General features: G+C 42.1%; 1 protein-coding gene across 1 annotated transcript in view; it reads left to right on the top strand.

Annotated features, from left to right (window-relative positions):
• SUCLG2 (succinate-CoA ligase GDP-forming subunit beta) overlaps positions 1–18,698 on the top strand; it is a 444,050-nt gene that overhangs the window by 379,511 nt on the left and 45,841 nt on the right. The window contains exon 10 of the mRNA XM_082265844.1: positions 5,383–5,503. Within this exon, the coding sequence (XP_082121970.1) occupies positions 5,383–5,503 (121 nt within the window). The remainder of the gene's footprint in view (positions 1–5,382; positions 5,504–18,698) is intronic.

The following is an 18,698-nucleotide window of genomic DNA, read 5'->3' as shown; positions in this document are numbered from 1 at the left end:
GCTTTATGAAGGAAACAAATGCAAAGTCTCTATAGTTCTACTCATATAAATGAGTGTTAGACCTTAACCAGTTCTGAACCGGAAGGTTTCCCCCCTTAATGACCAGGCCATATTTTGCGATTCGGCACTGCATTATTTTAATGGACAATTGCGCGGTCGTGCGAGGCTGTACCCAAATAAAATTGATGTCCTTTTTCCCCCACATATAGAGCTTTCTTTTGGTGGTATTTGAAAACCTGTGCGATTTTTATTTTTTGCACCATAAACAAAGAGCGACAATTCTGGAAAAAAAAAAAACAATATTTCTCAGATTCTGCTATATAACATTCCCCAAAAAAAAATAAAAAATTTAAAAATCAAAATTTTTTAACATTTTAGGCCATCTGGTTTCTTTTACATATTATTGGTAAAAAAAATCGCAGTAAGCGTATTTTGATTGGTTTGTGCAAAAGTTATCGCGTCTACTAAGGAAAAGATTTGTCACTTTTATTTTTTTACTAGTAATGGCGGCGATCTGCGATTTTTTGCAGGATTGCAGCGGACAGATCGGACCCCTAACTGACTTTTTTTACCTTTTTGGGGGGACCGGTGACATTACTACGGTAATCAGTGCAAGTAATATGCACTGTTACTGTAATAATGACACTGGCAGGGAAGGGGCTAACACAGTAAGTGATCAAGGGGAGTGTTTCTAACTGTATGGGGGCGAGGCTTGTGAAATGATCATAGAGACCTGTGTTCCTATATAGAAGGATCACAGGAGCTCTGTGATCATTCCAGAGAGAACAACGGTCAGCTGTGTTTACAACAGCAGACCGTTCTTCTCTCTCAGCGGGGAGCGATCATGGGTGTCAGACGGCAATCGGAGCCACCTGCCCCGTGCATCATAGTCCCCGCTGCGGAGGGGGGGCAGGAGCGCGCCACCTTGCTGCAGGCGTGCGACTGACTTATACCTATGTCGGTTCGCGCAGGAGGGCCGCCATGCCGCAGTATAACTGCGGTGGGCAGTCTGAAAGTGGTTAAAGTAGAACCAAATGCAATTTTTTTTTTTTTTTTTCTTTAGGGTTGTAACCTGTCAGTTCTTTTTTGTCATCTGGGAGATTCCCCTTCACTTCCTGTACCAAAGACACATCAGGAAGTGAAAGAAAATCTCTGGTTGTCATCAGAATTACTGGCTCTATTGGAAGATTTCCACTCTATTCAGGTGACAACTAAATTTGGGATTTTCATTCAATTTCAATCTCAACAATAACTGTAAGCAGGTTAAATAGGGTACACAGACAGCAGCGAATAAAAATAAAAACTGGTGTCCAAATCCTTCTCCACTGTATACAAAACTAAAAAAAGAAAAAAGGTTTTGTGTTTAATTATACTTTAAAGAGGAAGTAAACCCTCCTCAGGAAGTTGTACCTATAGGTAAGCCTATATTAAGACTTACCTATAGGTACTGTAAATATCTCCTAAACATGCACCGTTTAGGAGATATTTACCTTTAATGCAGCCAGTGACGTCACTGGCGCATGCGCTCTGAAGGAACGGCAGATCGTGCCGTTCCTTCAGAGCCCTGTGCCGTGACCGTCGGCTCCCGGCGCGCGTGCGCGGGAGTGACGTCACCGCGGCTCCGGCCAATCAGATGGCCGGATGCCGCGATCCCGGAAGACGGGCGACTATACATGTCGCCCGTCATACAGGTAAGCGGACGGCACGGCGGGGGCTCGTTCTAAGGTAAGTATTTCATAATGAGCTAGTATGCGATGCATACTAGCTCATTATGGGTTTCTCTTTCAGGATGTAAAGAAAAAAAAAAAAACTTTTTTCGGTGTACAACCTCTTTAAAGCAGAACTCCAGCCCAAATCAACAAGATAAAAATAATTAGCCCATTAAAGTGATATTAAAGTATATATAAAAAAAAAAAAAAAAAACATGCGTTGTGCCCTGAGCCCACCCAGTTGTGTGACAATAGCAAATGAATATTCGCTATTGTCACACGGATTCTCCTCCTGGCCAATCGGGAAGCGGGTCCTGAGACCTGTTTCCCGATTGGCCGAAAGGAGAAGCCGTACTTTTGGCCAAGGAGGAGGGAGGAGACGCAGGGAAGCCCGACCCACGGAGGAGACTGCCGCTGCTGCTTGCCCTCCACATTTCAGTCCATGGTGAGTGGGCCGGCGACCGGGGAGGGGGGTATATTGTGCGGGCTGGAGCTAGTGTGGTTCTTGGGGGGTGGGTATGGGTGTGGTCTGTTTGCTGCCCCCCCTGGGCCATGGACAGAGTTGTATAAAGTACTCGAAACCCATACTTGAGTAAAAGTACAAGTGCTCGATCAAAAAGTGACTTGAGTAGAAGTGGAAGTGCTCGATCAAAAAGTGACTTGAGTAGAAGTACTAAAGTATTCAACATTTTTTGTACTTAAGTATTGCAAGTAGTTTTTTTAAAAATTTTGCTACTCAAGTACTGAAAGTAAAAGTACCAGTAGTTTTGAAAAAAAATTGCTACTCAAGTACTGAAAGTAAAAGTACAAGTACTGTGTTATGTAGTTATTAAAGAAAGTCAAAAGTTTGAACATCATATTGTTATTATTTCAAATGCAGCTTTTATTTATACATACAGTAGCTTTTATTTTCCTATGTACTGATAATACACATGTTTTGAGCTTCATGAAACCTGCCATCTACTGTTCTGGCAGTGGTAATTTTTATAATTGTAACGAGTAACTATGCAGCACAAAAAAAAATATCGGAGTAGAAGTATTGAAATCATTGAAACAATGTAGTGAAGTAAAAGTGGAAGTAGGAGAAAAAAATTCTACTCTAGGAAAGTACAGATACCGCCTTTCGGTACTTAAGTACAGTAGTGAAGTAGTTCTACTTAGTTACTATACATCTCTGGCCATGGAGCACCAGCCGCCACTGCTGCTTTCTCTAACTGCCAACAGGTTCCTTGTCAGCACATAAACCAATTGCCTTCTTGTGCTGCTTCTCACCCCAGCCCTGCTGTAGGCTGATGATAGGTGTAATTCCGATACTTACTCTACATATAATGATGTATTGATTCCGGAGGGCATTATTTGTGTCTATATCTGCCAGGAGTTCAGCTTTAGCATATTTATGGGGTGACCATCTTTGTCCCATTTATTGTGGAAACTGGAAAAATTGCTACAGATGGGTTTTCTGTTGACTTTGGTTCTGTCGCGAACAGTCCTTTCCTAAAAAGTCACACTTTAATCAAGCGCATCTCTAGGCATTTCATGACTGAAAAGCAAAAAAAAAATAAAAACCTTCATTCTGTCAAAAATGCTTTGAAGTGCAGAGACAGAAGATATGGGAGCAGGTAATGACTTTCATGTGAGTTGAGGTAGCAGACAGCTTGACTCAAATGCTGATTAAATGCGTTTTTTTTCCCACAGTAATGTTTCCTTTGCATCACATGTAAACACAAAGAAACCATTTTACTTGCCGTTTGATCATTTTCACATCTTCAACTTCACGTCCTGAAGACAAATTCCGCTATTTGATTCCTATGCATATGACGACTCTGTATTATCTTGCTCATGGGTACAATAGGCTCAGTTCACAAAGCTACATCACCAGGATAAGGAGCCATAGTTTCAAAAAAGTGACAGTTCTTTTTAGCTGAACCCAATAAGATTTGAAAATGAAAGTCACATGAATAGACGGTTTATTTTCTTCTTGATAAATAAAGATAGACACATGCAGTCTTTGTTGTACAAATATTTAATGCATGCGTAAGGTTTCCTGGAGCACTATGGATTAGATAAAGCAAGAGCACAATTTAATATGTTAACCTCTTCTGGACCGGAAGATTTTCCTCCTCAACCACTTCAGCTCCGAAAGGTTTTACCCCCTAACTACCTTTGGACCGGAAGGATTTGCCCCCTTAATGACCAGGCCCTATTTTGCGATTCGGCACTGCATTATCTTAATGGACAATTGTGCGGTCGTGCGGCGCTGTACCCAAACAAAATTTACGTCTTTTTTTTTCACACAAATAGAGCTTTCTTTTAGTGGTATTTGATCACCTATGTGATTTTTATTTTTTGCACTATAAATAAAAAAAGCTACAATTTTGAAAAAAAAACACATTTTTCACATTCTGCTATAGGACATTTAAAAAAAAAAAATTTAAAAATCAAAATTTTTTTACATTTTAGGATCGTTTTTCTGCAACATATTTTTGGTAAAGGAAAATCGAAAATAAGCGTATTTTGATTGGTTTGCGCAAAAGTTATCGCATCTACTAACTACAGGAAAGGTTTATGTAATTTTTAATTTTTTTTACTAGTAATGGCAGCGATCTGCGATTTTTTATTTTTTTTATTTATTTTTTATTTTTTTGCGGGGACCGCGACATTGCGGCGGACAGATCGGACCCCTAACTGACACTTTTTCGGGTACCAGTGACATTTCTACAGTAATCAGTGCTAAAAATATGCACTGTTACTGTAATAATGACACTGGCAGGGAAGGGGGTTAACAGTATAGGTGATCAAGGGGTTAAATGTGACCCTAGGGGAGTGATTCTAACTGTATGGTGGTTGGACTTTTGAAATGATCATGCGATCCTATATAGCAGGATCACATGAGCTCTGTGATCATCCCAGGGAGAAGGACGGTTGGCTGTGTTTACAATAGCCGACCGTCCTTCTCTCTCAGTGGGGAGCAATCGCCGGTGTCAGGGGGCAATCGGAGCCGCCTGACACCCGAAGTGGCTTCCCCACTGACGATCGGGGGGGGGGAGCGCGCCCCCTTGCTGCCTTCAGGCAAGTGACGTATCCCTACATCACTTTGCCTGTAGGAGCCAGACTGACGCAGTAAATATACTGTAGGCAGTCGGCAACTAGTTAATGACCAGGCCATTGTTTGCGATTCAGCACTGCAAGGATTATACCCCATTTAGGTGAGTGGGACCACTCTGGAAGCACTCCGCAACTGTGTGCAATGCACACGGTTGCGGCACACTAGTGCAGCAATCAAGGGGTTAAAGCAGGCAGTAAGGAGAGGATAGAATGCCTCCTCGCTGCCTGTTAAATGCTGTCTGAAGAGCAATCTAAACATGGATCCCCCTTCAAAAAACCAAAGCTAGGGAAAACGAGTCCTTAGATGACTTAATATCAGCAGTTGTGCCAGCTTCAGAAACAGTGTATTGGTTGTATTGGTTATATTTGGAGCTCCACCATTAGAAGGAAAATAAAAGCTTCTGTTTAGATTGGACTTCTTTGAGCTAGATTGACCTCTTGCCACCATTTTGTTGTACGCTATTCATTAGTTTTAGCCTTGACACCTGTGTTCAGACGTGTTTTTAATTATCTCTTTTTTAGTAGAACTTGTAAAATATTGACATGAAAGTTTTCTTTTGTCTTTCAGGTTGAAGCCATTCTCATTAACATTTTTGGAGGAATAGTAAACTGCGCTATCATTGCCAACGGGATAACAAAAGCTTGCCGCGAGCTTGAACTGAAGGTGCCACTCATTGTCAGACTTGAAGGTAAATAATGGATGGGGAAGTTATTTTTACTGGTCAACACTCAAAAAAATCCAAATATGTTTGGCATAGAAAAGCTTTTTGTTTAGATCTGGATGTTTTTTTTTTTTTTTACATCGATTGGCAAGTATGAGCCACACATGCAATTTCAACGTGACAGAAGACCTGCCTGGATGTCACTGATTGCTAACAGTTTCACAGCTGATTGGAAGTGAGTTTTGGAGCTCATATAAATTTTACATCTAAAACGACATGCACTTTCTTGATTTTGACCGAAGAAGATGTCTGCTTTCAATTTTTTTTTTTTTTTTTAAATAAATCTTTTTATTATAAAGTGTGTTAAACTGCGCTTACCAAAGTTTTAGAAAACAAAAAAGCTGCTAGCAAATCAACTGACGTGTTGTGAGTAAAGTGAAAGTTATATAAAATTGCAGCGCTAAACCAAAATATATAAACATGTGACCATGTGTGAATAAATAAACACACATATATCAAATAAATCATATACAGGCATACCCCACTTTTAAGTACACAATGGGACCAGAGCATGTATGTAATACGAAAATGTACTTAAAGTGAAGCCATACCTTTTTTTACTTCTCAATGCATGTAAATCCACTAGCTCCATAGGAAATCTTGGTCAGCTTGACATGACACTGCTCCCAAACCATAAGTGACAAGGACACCAAGCTTGGGGAGCCTGTTAAGGGGATCCAGGACTATGACCTGGTAGATTACAAATAGGATATGTTGTAGTCCTGGGTCCCCTCTCTGTGCTCCCTAAGTTTGGTATCCCTGTCACTTATGGTTTGGGAGCAGTGCCATGTCAAACTGACCAAGATTTCCTATAGACGCCAATGTTAAAACCCAGGAGTAGTGCCATGCCAAGTTGACCAGGCTGTGTCTGTACTCGCGAGTGTATGTAAAGGGAGTGTACTTAAAACGGGGTATGCCTGTATATAACAAAACATGGTTAATATTGATCAAATATGTTACCACATATAATAACTGAAAAAAGCTCATAAAGAAAGTCCCAAGTGGAGGTATGAACTAAATGTGCATCCAAATTCAAAAGTGATAGTGAACCGTGCCAAGGGACCCCACACCAAGGATCAAAAAATTGTGCTCACCGGAGGGTATGGACCCAAGATACTTTATAGTATATGGATATAAAACAAGGGCTTATTCAGCGCTATAATCCATAAAATAGAAAACACTGAGCAGCTGAACACCGGTATTGGTCAATACTAATAAATCCAAAACAGGTAATAAAGGTAAAAAATGGTGCAGCGCTAAAATGTTAAAACCAATAAACGGTAGCAATGTCCATAATCTGGGAATGTTCATATGTCCAAAGCCAAGCTTGAGGTAAAGGTGACCCGTGTAGGAAGGTAGAAAAAACACCAAACATGCGTGATTCCACCACCACAATTAATGCCAGCCTCTCACCTCCATACATTGACCACAAAGGCCGTTGCGCTTTTAACATAGACTCTGGTGAACTTCTCCTGTCCCAGTCTTAAATCATGGAAACCACAGCGCCTCAGCAGATCGGCATAGAGATTCCACATGAAAATATAACAAGGACATCTAGTGCTCTCCGTTTTGAAATAGGTACATTTATTCAAGGTAAAAGCAGATTACTCACAAACATAGCACTATTCCTAGTGCATGGGGAACAGCATGTAAACATCTGATCGGTAAGCTCGAACATGCGGTCCTCTCAGAGCGTCGCGGGTGACGTCACGGCTCCTCCCCCCGTACGCGTTGCGTCAATGGGCGTGACTTCTTCAGCAGGGGTACGGAGAGGGCGGCACCCGCACGCCTTAAATAGATGATGCCTAGCAACCGGACGCTAATCCCTAAGGCGGAAGTGACATATCGCCAATCTCCATCTTTGATAAGGGAAAGCTCCTAACTTCCGGAAGGCGCTGAATAGCATAACATAGACCAATAGTAGGAGCGCTCATAACACGGAACTGAGCCACTCCCGGTCCACAAATGCCCCAGCCGAGATATTGCACAAAATACAATAATATAAAATATCAAGAAAGGCAATAGCCTAAAGATATAAATAAACACATTAAATGGATCAGAAAAAGTATATATAATCTGTCCTCAATATATAGTGACGTTTCCCCACGAAGCTCCGAGAGTTCCACATATATTAAACGAGCGCCGATCGCAAGTACATTACAGATTAAAGTAAAATCATACAATTATTAAAATAATAGCAACAATAAAAAAATAACTGCAGAATCAAAATTAAAACCTCACACTTTACCTGTTAGAAATAAAACAATTTAAATCAAAGTCAATATTAAGCCCGCCAGGTACTAAAACTTTAGTCTGATAAATCCAGAATGATTCCCTGCGGCTTAATTGCCTTACAAAATTGCCTCCTCTCCAGTGACGTGTGGTTTTCTCAATACCCCAAAACTTCAGACCCGTAGGGTCACACTGATGGTATCTTTTGAAGTGTTTGGGGACATTATGCTTATCTTTCCCCTTACGGATTCTATTCATGTGCTCCCCTACTCTTATATGTAGGGCCCTCGTGGTCCTGCCCACATACTGGTAACCACACCTACATTCAAGCATGTACACGACCCCTTTGGTTTCACATGTAATGAAATCTCTGAGGACGTGCACCTCTTGTGTGGCTGTGGCGACGAATTCTTTCCTTCGCTTAATGTTACCTTTAGAGGTCTTACAGGCCGCACACTTGCCGCAAGCATAGAATCCTTTTAAAGAGGGAAAGAGTGCATTACCAAGGATGAAAAGGAACTGCTCCTTGGAAGAGGATTTCCAGTCTCAATCAAAAAAACTGGCATCAAGATTTCTGGAAAAGGGGTATGACCCCGAACATATTGAGAGAGAACTTTTTAGAGTTAGCACTACTACAAGGGAAAATACATTAGTGTCCTCTAAAAAAAACACCTCCAATAATGAATTCTGTTTTGTGCTGGACTACAATATCCAGTACAAAAAGTTTGAAAAAATTGTAGCCAAACACTGGCCTATTCTACAGCATGACAGGGTGTTGGGCCCCGCACTCCCGGCTAGACCGAGGTTTGTGTATCGGAGGGCCCCTACACTCAGAGACCGGCTGGCCCCGGGAGTGGTTGACCCACCTGTCAAATCTGGTAATGCACTCTTTCCCTCTTTAAAAGGATTCTATGCTTGCGGCAAGTGTGCGGCCTGTAAGACCTCTAAAGGTAACATTAAGCGAAGGAAAGAATTCGTCGCCACAGCCACACAAGAGGTGCACGTCCTCAGAGATTTCATTACATGTGAAACCAAAGGGGTCGTGTACATGCTTGAATGTAGGTGTGGTTACCAGTATGTGGGCAGGACCACGAGGGCCCTACATATAAGAGTAGGGGAGCACATGAATAGAATCCGTAAGGGGAAAGATAAGCATAATGTCCCCAAACACTTCAAAAGATACCATCAGTGTGACCCTACGGGTCTGAAGTTTTGGGGTATTGAGAAAACCACACGTCACTGGAGAGGAGGCAATTTTGTAAGGCAATTAAGCCGCAGGGAATCATTCTGGATTTATCAGACTAAAGTTTTAGTACCTGGCGGGCTTAATATTGACTTTGATTTAAATTGTTTTATTTCTAACAGGTAAAGTGTGAGGATTTAATTTTGATTCTGCAGTTATTTTTTTATTGTTGCTATTATTTTAATAATTGTATGATTTTACTTTAATCTGTAATGTACTTGCGATCGGCGCTCGTTTAATATATGTGGAACTCTCGGAGCTTCGTGGGGAAACGTCACTATATATTGAGGACAGATTATATATACTTTTTCTGATCCATTTAATGTGTTTATTTATATCTTTAGGCTATTGCCTTTCTTGATATTTTATATTATTGTATTTTGTGCAATATCTCGGCTGGGGCATTTGTGGACCGGGAGTGGCTCAGTTCCGTGTTATGAGCGCTCCTACTATTGGTCTATGTTATGCTATTCAGCGCCTTCCGGAAGTTAGGAGCTTTCCCTTATCAAAGATGGAGATTGGCGATATGTCACTTCCGCCTTAGGGATTAGCGTCCGGTTGCTAGGCATCATCTATTTAAGGCGTGCGGGTGCCGCCCTCTCCGTACCCCTGCTGAAGAAGTCACGCCCATTGACGCAACGCGTACGGGGGGAGGAGCCGTGACGTCACCCGCGACGCTCTGAGAGGACCGCATGTTCGAGCTTACCGATCAGATGTTTACATGCTGTTCCCCATGCACTAGGAATAGTGCTATGTTTGTGAGTAATCTGCTTTTACCTTGAATAAATGTACCTATTTCAAAACGGAGAGCACTAGATGTCCTTGTTATATTTTCATGTGGAATCTCTATGCCGATCTGCTGAGGCGCTGTGGTTTCCATGATTTAAGACTGGGACAGGAGAAGTTCACCAGAGTCTATGTTAAAAGCGCAACGGCCTTTGTGGTCAATGTATGGAGGTGAGAGGCTGGCATTAATTGTGGTGGTGGAATCACGCATGTTTGGTGTTTTTTCTACCTTCCTACACGGGTCACCTTTACCTCAAGCTTGGCTTTGGACATATGAACATTCCCAGATTATGGACATTGCTACCGTTTATTGGTTTTAACATTTTAGCGCTGCACCATTTTTTACCTTTATAGTATATGGGCCATACAGGCTGATATTGCTGTATACTTCCAAGATGAGGCTGGAACACCGGATTATCAGAAATGTAGCCAAAGTGTCATAAATGGAGGCCATGGATCTCTCACAGTCATACGTGGAGGAACAAGTTGGACAAAACCGACATTGTGTAAAACTGCTAAAACTTTAATAGTATATAAAAGCCAAAGAAACACTTGCAAGCATCCAATGGACAAAGGCATGTAATACAGAAACTGATGGCATTAATAACGTTGCTGACGCGTTTCCTCTAAGCAGACGTAATCATAGGAAGCTGCCAAGCTGGGACTTTCTTTATGAACTTTTTTCAGTTATTATGTGGTAACATATTTGATCAATATTAACCACGTTTTGTTATATATGATTTAATTGATATATACAGTGGGTACGAAAAGTATTCAGACCCCCTTAAATTTTTCACTCTTTGTTATATTGCAGCCATTTGCTAAAATCATTTAAGTTCATTCTTCTTCCTCATGAATGTACACATAGCACCCCATACTGACAGAAAAACACAGAATTGTTGACATTGTTGCAGATTTATTAAAAAAGAAAAACTGAAATATTACATGGTCCTAAGTATTCAGACCCTTTGCTGTGACACTCATATATTTAACTGGTGCTTTCCATTTCTTCTGATCATCCTTGAGATGGTTCTACACCTTCATTTGAGTCCAGCTGTGTTTGATTATACTGATTGGACTTGATTAGGAAAGCCACACACCTGTCTATATAAGACCTTCCAGATCACAATGCATGTCAGAGCAAATGAGAATCATGAGGTCAAAGGAACTGCCTGAAGAGCTCAGAGACAGAATTGTGGCAAGGCACAGATCTGGCCAAGGTTACAAAAAGATTTCTGCTGCACTTAAGGTTCCTAAGAGCACAGTGGCCTCCATAATCCTCAAATGGAAGACGTTTGGGACGACCAGAACCCTTCCTAGAGCTGGCCGTCTGGCCAAACTGAGCTATCGGGGGAGAAGAGCCTTGGTGAGAGAGGTAAAGAAGAACCCAAAGATCACTGTGGCTGAGCTCCAGAGATGCAGTCAGGAGATGGGAGAAAGTTGTAGAAAGTCAACCATCACTGCAGCCCTCCACCAGTCAGGGCTTTATGGCAGAGTGGCCCGACGGAAGCCTCTCCTCAGTGTAAGACACATGAAAGCCCGCATGGAGTTTGCTAAAAAACACCTGAAGGACTCCAAGATGGTGAGAAATAAGATTCTCTGGTCTGATGAGACCAAAATAGAACTTTTTGGCCTTAATTCTAAGCGGTATGTGTGGAGAAAACCAGGCACTGTTCATCACCTGTCCAATACAGTCCCAACAGTGAAGCATGGTGGTGGCAGCATCATGCTGTGGGGGTGTTTTTCAGCTGCAGGGACAGGACGACTGGTTGCAATCGAGGGAAAGATGAATGCGGCCAAGTACAGGGATATCCTGGACAAAAACCTTCTCCAGAGTGCTCTGGACCTCAGACTGGGCCGAAGGTTTACCTTCCAACAAGACAATGACCCTAAGCACACAGCTAAAATAACGAAGGAGTGGCTTCACAACAACTCCGTGACTGTTCTTGAATGGCCCTGCCAGAGCCCTGACTTAAACCCAATTGAGCATCTCTGGAGAGACCTAAAAATGGCTGTCCACCAACGTTTACCATCCAACCTGACAGAACTGGAGAGGATCTGCAAGGAGGAATGGCAGAGGATCCCCAAATCCAGGTGTGAAAGACTTGTTGCATCTTTCCCAAAAAGACTCCTGGCTGTATTAGATCAAAAGGGGGCTTCTACTAAATACTGAGCAAAGGGTCTGAATACTTAGGACCATGTGATATTTCAGTTTTTCTTTTTTAATAAATCTGCAACAATGTCAATAATTCTGTGTTTTTCTGTCAGTATGGGGTGCTATGTGTACATTCATGAGGAAGAAGAATGAACTTAAATGATTTTAGCAAATGGCTGCAATATAACAAAGAGTGAAAAATTTAAGGGGGTCTGAATACTTTCTGTACCCACTGTATATGTGCGTTTATTTATTCACACATGGTCACATGTTTATATATTTTATTTTAGTGCTGCAATTTTATATTATTTTCACATAAATCTTTTTATTGTTTGCTTATAACACAACAAAACAAGTGCTTTCCGTTCATAGTACAACAATCATAACATCATATAGTTCGCAATAGGTTACCCACACAAGGGTCAGAGAAACCATCACACGGCATGTTGCTAATAAAACAAGGCATAAGGGGTACAAGACTTTAATATGAGGAGCTGTGGGTTAAAAGATATCAAGACTAAAGTACTATATGCTCCCACCCAGCACAGTAGACCCAGGGCAGGGGGAAGGGCCAGGTTTTAGTCTGTCATAGCTGTAGAGGAGTCGGCCAACCACCCGGCCCAAACTCTATCATGTTCCTTGGGGCAGCCTCTGTGAAGATAAGGGTCCCTGTAAAGAGGTATCACATAATTCACCAGTTTCTTCCACTTGGATAGCGTGGGAGGAACCTGTTGCTTTCAGTGAAGTGTAATATTTTTCGTAGCGTAAAACAGTAACAGACCCAGGAGAGTGCGTTCAGCCACCATAGGCACCAAATCATCTACCAGACCCAAAAGGCAAAGTCTGGAAGATGGGTCAATGGAGATCTGCAAAACATCATTAATCACTGAAATTACTTGTGACCAGTATGTGGTAAGTTTCCCGAGCAGGTCCAAAAAATGTGGAGGAAATCACCCGGGTCCCGGCCACACCTGCAGCATTCAGAGGAAAGAGAGAGGTATGCATTTTACTGAGACGGTAGGCGGTAAGGTACGCCCTATGTGCAATCTTATACTGTATAAGGCAGTCCCTGAGGGAAACAAGAATTTTTAATGGGAATTCCCACATGTTCACGTAATCCTCCGAATCCAAGTCCCTGGTTTTCAAATTTTACATTATAATGAAGAGGGGTTTTTAAATAGTCCTACTCTTTTTTTGTTAAATTGGTTTACTTCTCTAGGAGTTAGGAACCCTGCAGTAGAGGCATGCACAGGGTTGGGTAACTTTGGGTCTACTCCCAGTCCAGTTAACCAAAAAACAGTTCAAGCAGACCTTGCAATAAATTGCAGCTTCTGATTATTCAGTAATGCCCCAACCCTTCCCCACGTGAAACCACACATTCCATCAGTGATGGAAAGTGTATATACTTGCCTTACACAAATTACTATAAGAACCTACCCAAACCCATGCTCCACTCAAGGCTCGCTCCTTTCATTACTTACTGACAATCTGGTTGCTGGCTACCACAGCCCATCTCCACTCTTCATCAGGAATATAGAAAACATAATGCGCACTCTAAAAAATGAGCTCTTCCTACTTGTATTTAATAATTGTCAAGAAAACCCTCCCGAAACCGACCTTGCCGTTTTTTTTTTTTTTTTTGTTTTTTATATTAAATTCCCAAGTTCACCCATAGAGGTCAATGTAAGAGCTAAAAAACAGCCCAAGGTAATAAGCTATAAAGGCCTTGTAGTTGCAATCTCCAAGAACTATAGGATGCCAACAGGACACTGGTGCCAAGAGGCATGTGTAATTCTCCTTAAATCTTGGTGTTAGCAACTTAGCGCTGCCAGCCATATACTGCAGCACTGATCAGTGTATTCGGATGATGGGAGAAGTCTCCTCACTGTCAGAATGCAATTAAACAGTGGGGAGGACCCCCCCCCCCCCCATGTAGCTCAAATGTGTGGATGGGGCAAGTGGGAAGTGCATTATTGCAGCGGACAACTTGGACACTAACTGACACTTTTGACACTTTTTGGGGACCAGTGACATTATTAAAGTGATCAGGACTAAAAAAAATATGCATACTGCACTAATGACACTGGCTGGGAAGGGATTAACATCGGGGAGCGATGAAAGGGTTAGATGTGTGCCTAGAAAGTGTTTTTCTAAACTGTGAGAGGTGCTTTTACTAGGGGAAGGCATGGATCCATGTCACTGCTTTGCAGGAACGCAGGATCCATGCCTTCCCTACTGACAGATTGCCGTTCTGTCTCTCTCCTCAATCATCAGTGGGTGCCAGCGGACATAGAGTCCACGGTACCCGCCACTGAACTCCTGCTGTGTGTGATCACAGTGGGAGTAAGCTGCCGGCAGCGTGCATGCATAGGTCCTACCTGGAAGAGCCAGATCAGATATATATATATATATACACGTGATCCGGTGCACAGGTGGTCCCCTGTAGCAGAAAAATGCTATGGGAAGGACCTGAAGTAGTTAATCAACATTGGCTATGTTTTATCCTTATGCTGCTAGCTTTAGTAAATAGATAGGGAGGTATATTATATTTACTTATTTTATATATATTTTTTTTTTTTACACTTCTTCAGTTACTTTCTGGTTTCTCAACTCCGGTCCTCAGGGCACACTAACAGGCCAGATTTTAAGTATTATTTTGGGGAGAAGCAGACTAGAATACTGCAATCACTGAGCAGCAAATGATATCACCTGTGATGTATTTAAGTTTTCTTGCACACCTGGCCTGTTAGTGGGTCCTGAGGACCGGAGTTGAGAAACACTGGTCTAGGCAAATGATGTCATACATTGCAGAAGTCTTCAGGGGGGGGAGAAGGTGTTCTCAGTTAAAGTGATCGCAAAGACTTTTTTTTTTTTTTCTATAACAAATATGTCATACTTACCTGCTCTGTGCAATGATTTTACAGAGAGCAGCCCCGATCCTCCTCTTCTTGTGTCCCTATTTGGCACTTCTGGCACCTCCCTCCTGCCCCCACAGCAAGCAGCTTGCTATGGGGGCACCCGAGCCACAGCTCCGTGTGTCCATTCAGACATGGAGCCCCCCTGCTCTCCTCATTGGCTCACTAATTTTGATTGACAGCAGCAGGGGCCAATAGACCAACCACTGTGCATCTCAGCCAATGTGGAAGGAGAGTCCCAGACAGCCGAGTCTCTGGTTAAACATCACTGGATCGGGATAGAGCTCAGGTAAGTAATAGAGAGGCTGCTGCACACAGAAGGTTTTTTTTATCTTAATGCATAGAATGAAAGAAACCTTCTGCCTTTAGAATCAGTTTAAGCACATCCTCCTCCTTGCATGTCTGAGCTAAGGGCAGATGGATTCCAGGAAGTAAATGCTACATAAGAGGGGTGTTTTCATGGTGATTTCTCAGTAAGACAAAGCATTGAGACTTGGACGGATGGGGGAGTTTGCGTTGAATAATATAAATTAATTAAAAAACATTTTTGGTTTGTGGTACTCAGTTGCAGTGTAGTTCCATTTTAACTACAGCATAAAAATAAGGTCAGTAAACAGATGATGCTGTCTGGCCGAAGCTATGGCATCTGACACATAGATGAGCCGATTTACAAATCTTTGCCATTTAAAAGCGCTCACTTACATATTTCAACTGTAAATTCAGCTGCTTGCCTGGAGTTCAACTTTCAACTATGATGACTGATTTCTGAACACTTTTCACTTCCTGCATTGCGTTGGCAGATTACTGAATCATTCTACATTTTTTCTGAATTATGCCCTAACCAGATACCTTTTAATGCCGGGCATATTCAGCATTTCAAAGTAGTTTTCTACCTTTTTTTAAGAAGTCTTAAAATTTTGTAATATATTCTCTTTTCAATATTTTTTTTTTTTTTTTATCCACCTGTCATTTGGCCCTGAAAACCCAGCGCAAAAAAAATCAGTTCGCTCTGTAATGTCTGTTCATTTTGTCTTCGTCATAGCACGGCAAGACACGTCCTCCTTCCTTTTTTTTTTTTTTTACTACATCCCAGAGGCAAATGTGTGTCTAGATTTCATAAGCTTTCTGCCTTTTGTAGTGTAATTTAAAAGAAGGAAAGAGAGAGAGAGAAATGAGCTGTGAAACCTTTCAAGGTTCCTCTAAACATTAGTACTTTTAGCGTGTAATCACCCTGTTTAAAAAGAACATTAATTTGCTGTCACAAAGCTATCAAAATATGTCAGCAAAACAGAGCACAAAATTATTCCTCAAAGCATAGTCGTAAAATTCTCTAAGTGTATGTTCCTGCCAGATTAAAGAGAATAGCTTAGTGTGTCTTCACATTAATCACCACATCAGCTTCCAGTAAGTATACGTTCCCAGCTATCTATTCAACTGCCCAAATTTTCGCTGATTTATAGCTATTATTTTCAAATATATATTTGTTTTTAAGTGGCCTTCTGAGAGTTATACCCATCATTAGGTGTATTAAATGGGGTTGGAAATGTGATCATCCTTCACAGTTCTGCGGTCGGTGGACTCCTTCAAGGAATCTTATGCCTCGTTTCCACTGAGTGGTACGGTTTGGTTCAGTACGGTTCGGAACGGTACACATTGCGTTTCCACTGCCAATAGTACCCTTTCATGATAGGCGTGGTGTAGCAGGAAAGCTGTGATAGACGATTCTCTGTCAACCAATCAAAGTTCTGCAGAGTGTAGCTCCACCCTGTTGGTACGGTACTAATGTGCTTGGTACCCCAACGAAAGGGTACCAAAAAGTGGTACGGTTTGGAATTAGGGTAGCATTCATAATGGAAACGGCATAAATAGCGTACCGAACCGTACCAGAAAGCTCAGTGGAAACGAGCCATTAGAATGCCTATATTTTGGATTCAGAGGTCCTTTGTCCAGTACATAAAGGTCACTGACCTCCGACGTCAATCTTTTGGGGCTCACTCACGTCATATCTGTTGAACTGCATTCAGTGGTTGTAAAGGTTTGATTTTTTTTCCTTTTAAAATAATAAAGTCATCATTGTGACCCAAAAGTAAAATGTGTAGGTGCCACTCAAGTCAGATGTATACTCCCAAGCCAACCCCAGTGAGTGCTGGTTAGAATGGGAGCCCATCCTGGCTCCAAGCTTCAGTATACCAGAACAAATGTCCATAAACAGCACATCATAGAGTAGACCCCCATGATCGTGATTAAGCTGCCGGGGGTGGAGCGAAACACATTGAGAATGTGTACAATTAAGAAGAAGGTGACCGCACACTGACTTGAGTGATAGTAGATGATAAAAACCTTTTATTGAAAATCCATAAAATCCAAAATGACAAACCAGGGACAGGAGGGTAAAAAACAGTTGACGCGTTTCACGAAACTATGTTCGCTTAGTCATAACTGTGTTAACACAAAGGTTTTTATCATCTACTATCACTCTCAAGTCGGTGTGCGGTTGCCTTCTTCTTAATTGTACAGCTGTCGGGACTACGGACCTAACCTGCACCCTTCTGATTGTGAGGACATTTCAACACCAGAGCGGTCTCTGTGCTCTCATATCTATTTGACATTGAGAATGTGGCCAGGCTGTGGCTGATTCATCCTTCTACATGGGTCTGCTCTATGATGATCAGTTTACAGACCTTTTTTTCTGGTATAATAAACACATCATACTTGCCTGCTCTGTGCAATGGGATTGCACAGAGCAGAAAAAGAAATGTTATGCTCCTGCGTTTGAGAAGTGCTGTGCGACTTGATCTTTTACAGGGTGACTCCTGACAGTGTAGTCGCCTAAAAGACTCTGCTGCCACTCTGAACAAGTTAGGGAAACCCAGGTTAAACGCTAACAAAAAAAAAGAAAAAGAAAAATAGAGGGCGCACCAGCCTAGCGCATTATTCTTTGCAACGATATTTATTCAACAAGAATGTGCATCATACTCAAAAACCAAGAAGAAATACAAGCAAGGTAAAAAGTCCACCAAGTAGCACGGTCTTATTGGTAAAGACAGTCCTGGAATGAAGACCTCCAAATAGCTGACGTGTTTCGAGGGTGTCACCTCTTCTTCAGAGCTGCAGCTCTGAAGAAGACTGCTCTGAAGAAGAGGGGACACCCTGAAGAAGACCACTCTGAAGAAGAGGGAACACCCTTGAAATGTGTCAGATATTTGGAGGTCTTCATTCCAGGACTGTCTTTACCATTAAGACCATGCTACTTGGTGTTCTTTGACTTTTTACCTTGCGTGTATTTCTTCTTTGTGAGTATGATGCACATACTTGCTGAATAAAATATTGTTGCAAAGGATAATGCGCTAGGCTGGTGCACCCTCTATTTTTCTTCCTTTTTAAAATTGCACAGAGCACCCCCGATCCTCCTCCTTCCCGGGTCGCTCCCCCCACTTCTAGTCCCTCCCCCTTGCTGAGAACCCCCAGAGCCGGCTCTGTGTGTCCATGTGACAGGCTCAGTCCTGCCTCCTTCTCACTGGCTGCGATTGACCAGTGGCTCGCGCTGCTGTCTCTCAGCAAATGAGGAGGGAGAGACCCAGGAGAGCTGCTGCTCTCGTGCACATTGCTGGATGGAGATTGGGCTCAGGTAAGTTTTAGGGGGGTTCGGCAGGGAGCTGTACACTGAAGGCTTTGTTACCTTCATGCATAGAACGCATGAAGGTAAAAAACCATTACACTTTATACTTTTTTTGCAAGGGTACATAGAAAACAATTGTTTTCCCTGTGCCCTGTTCACACTATAATGCTGCAATGCATAGACTCATATGAAGTGTCATTTTGTGAAGGTAA

This window comes from Pelophylax lessonae, assembly GCF_965119305.1.
Source record: "Pelophylax lessonae genome assembly, chromosome: 8".
Classification (NCBI taxonomy): Eukaryota; Metazoa; Chordata; class Amphibia; order Anura; family Ranidae; genus Pelophylax; species Pelophylax lessonae.
This window is presented reverse-complemented; position numbering and strand designations above follow the sequence as displayed.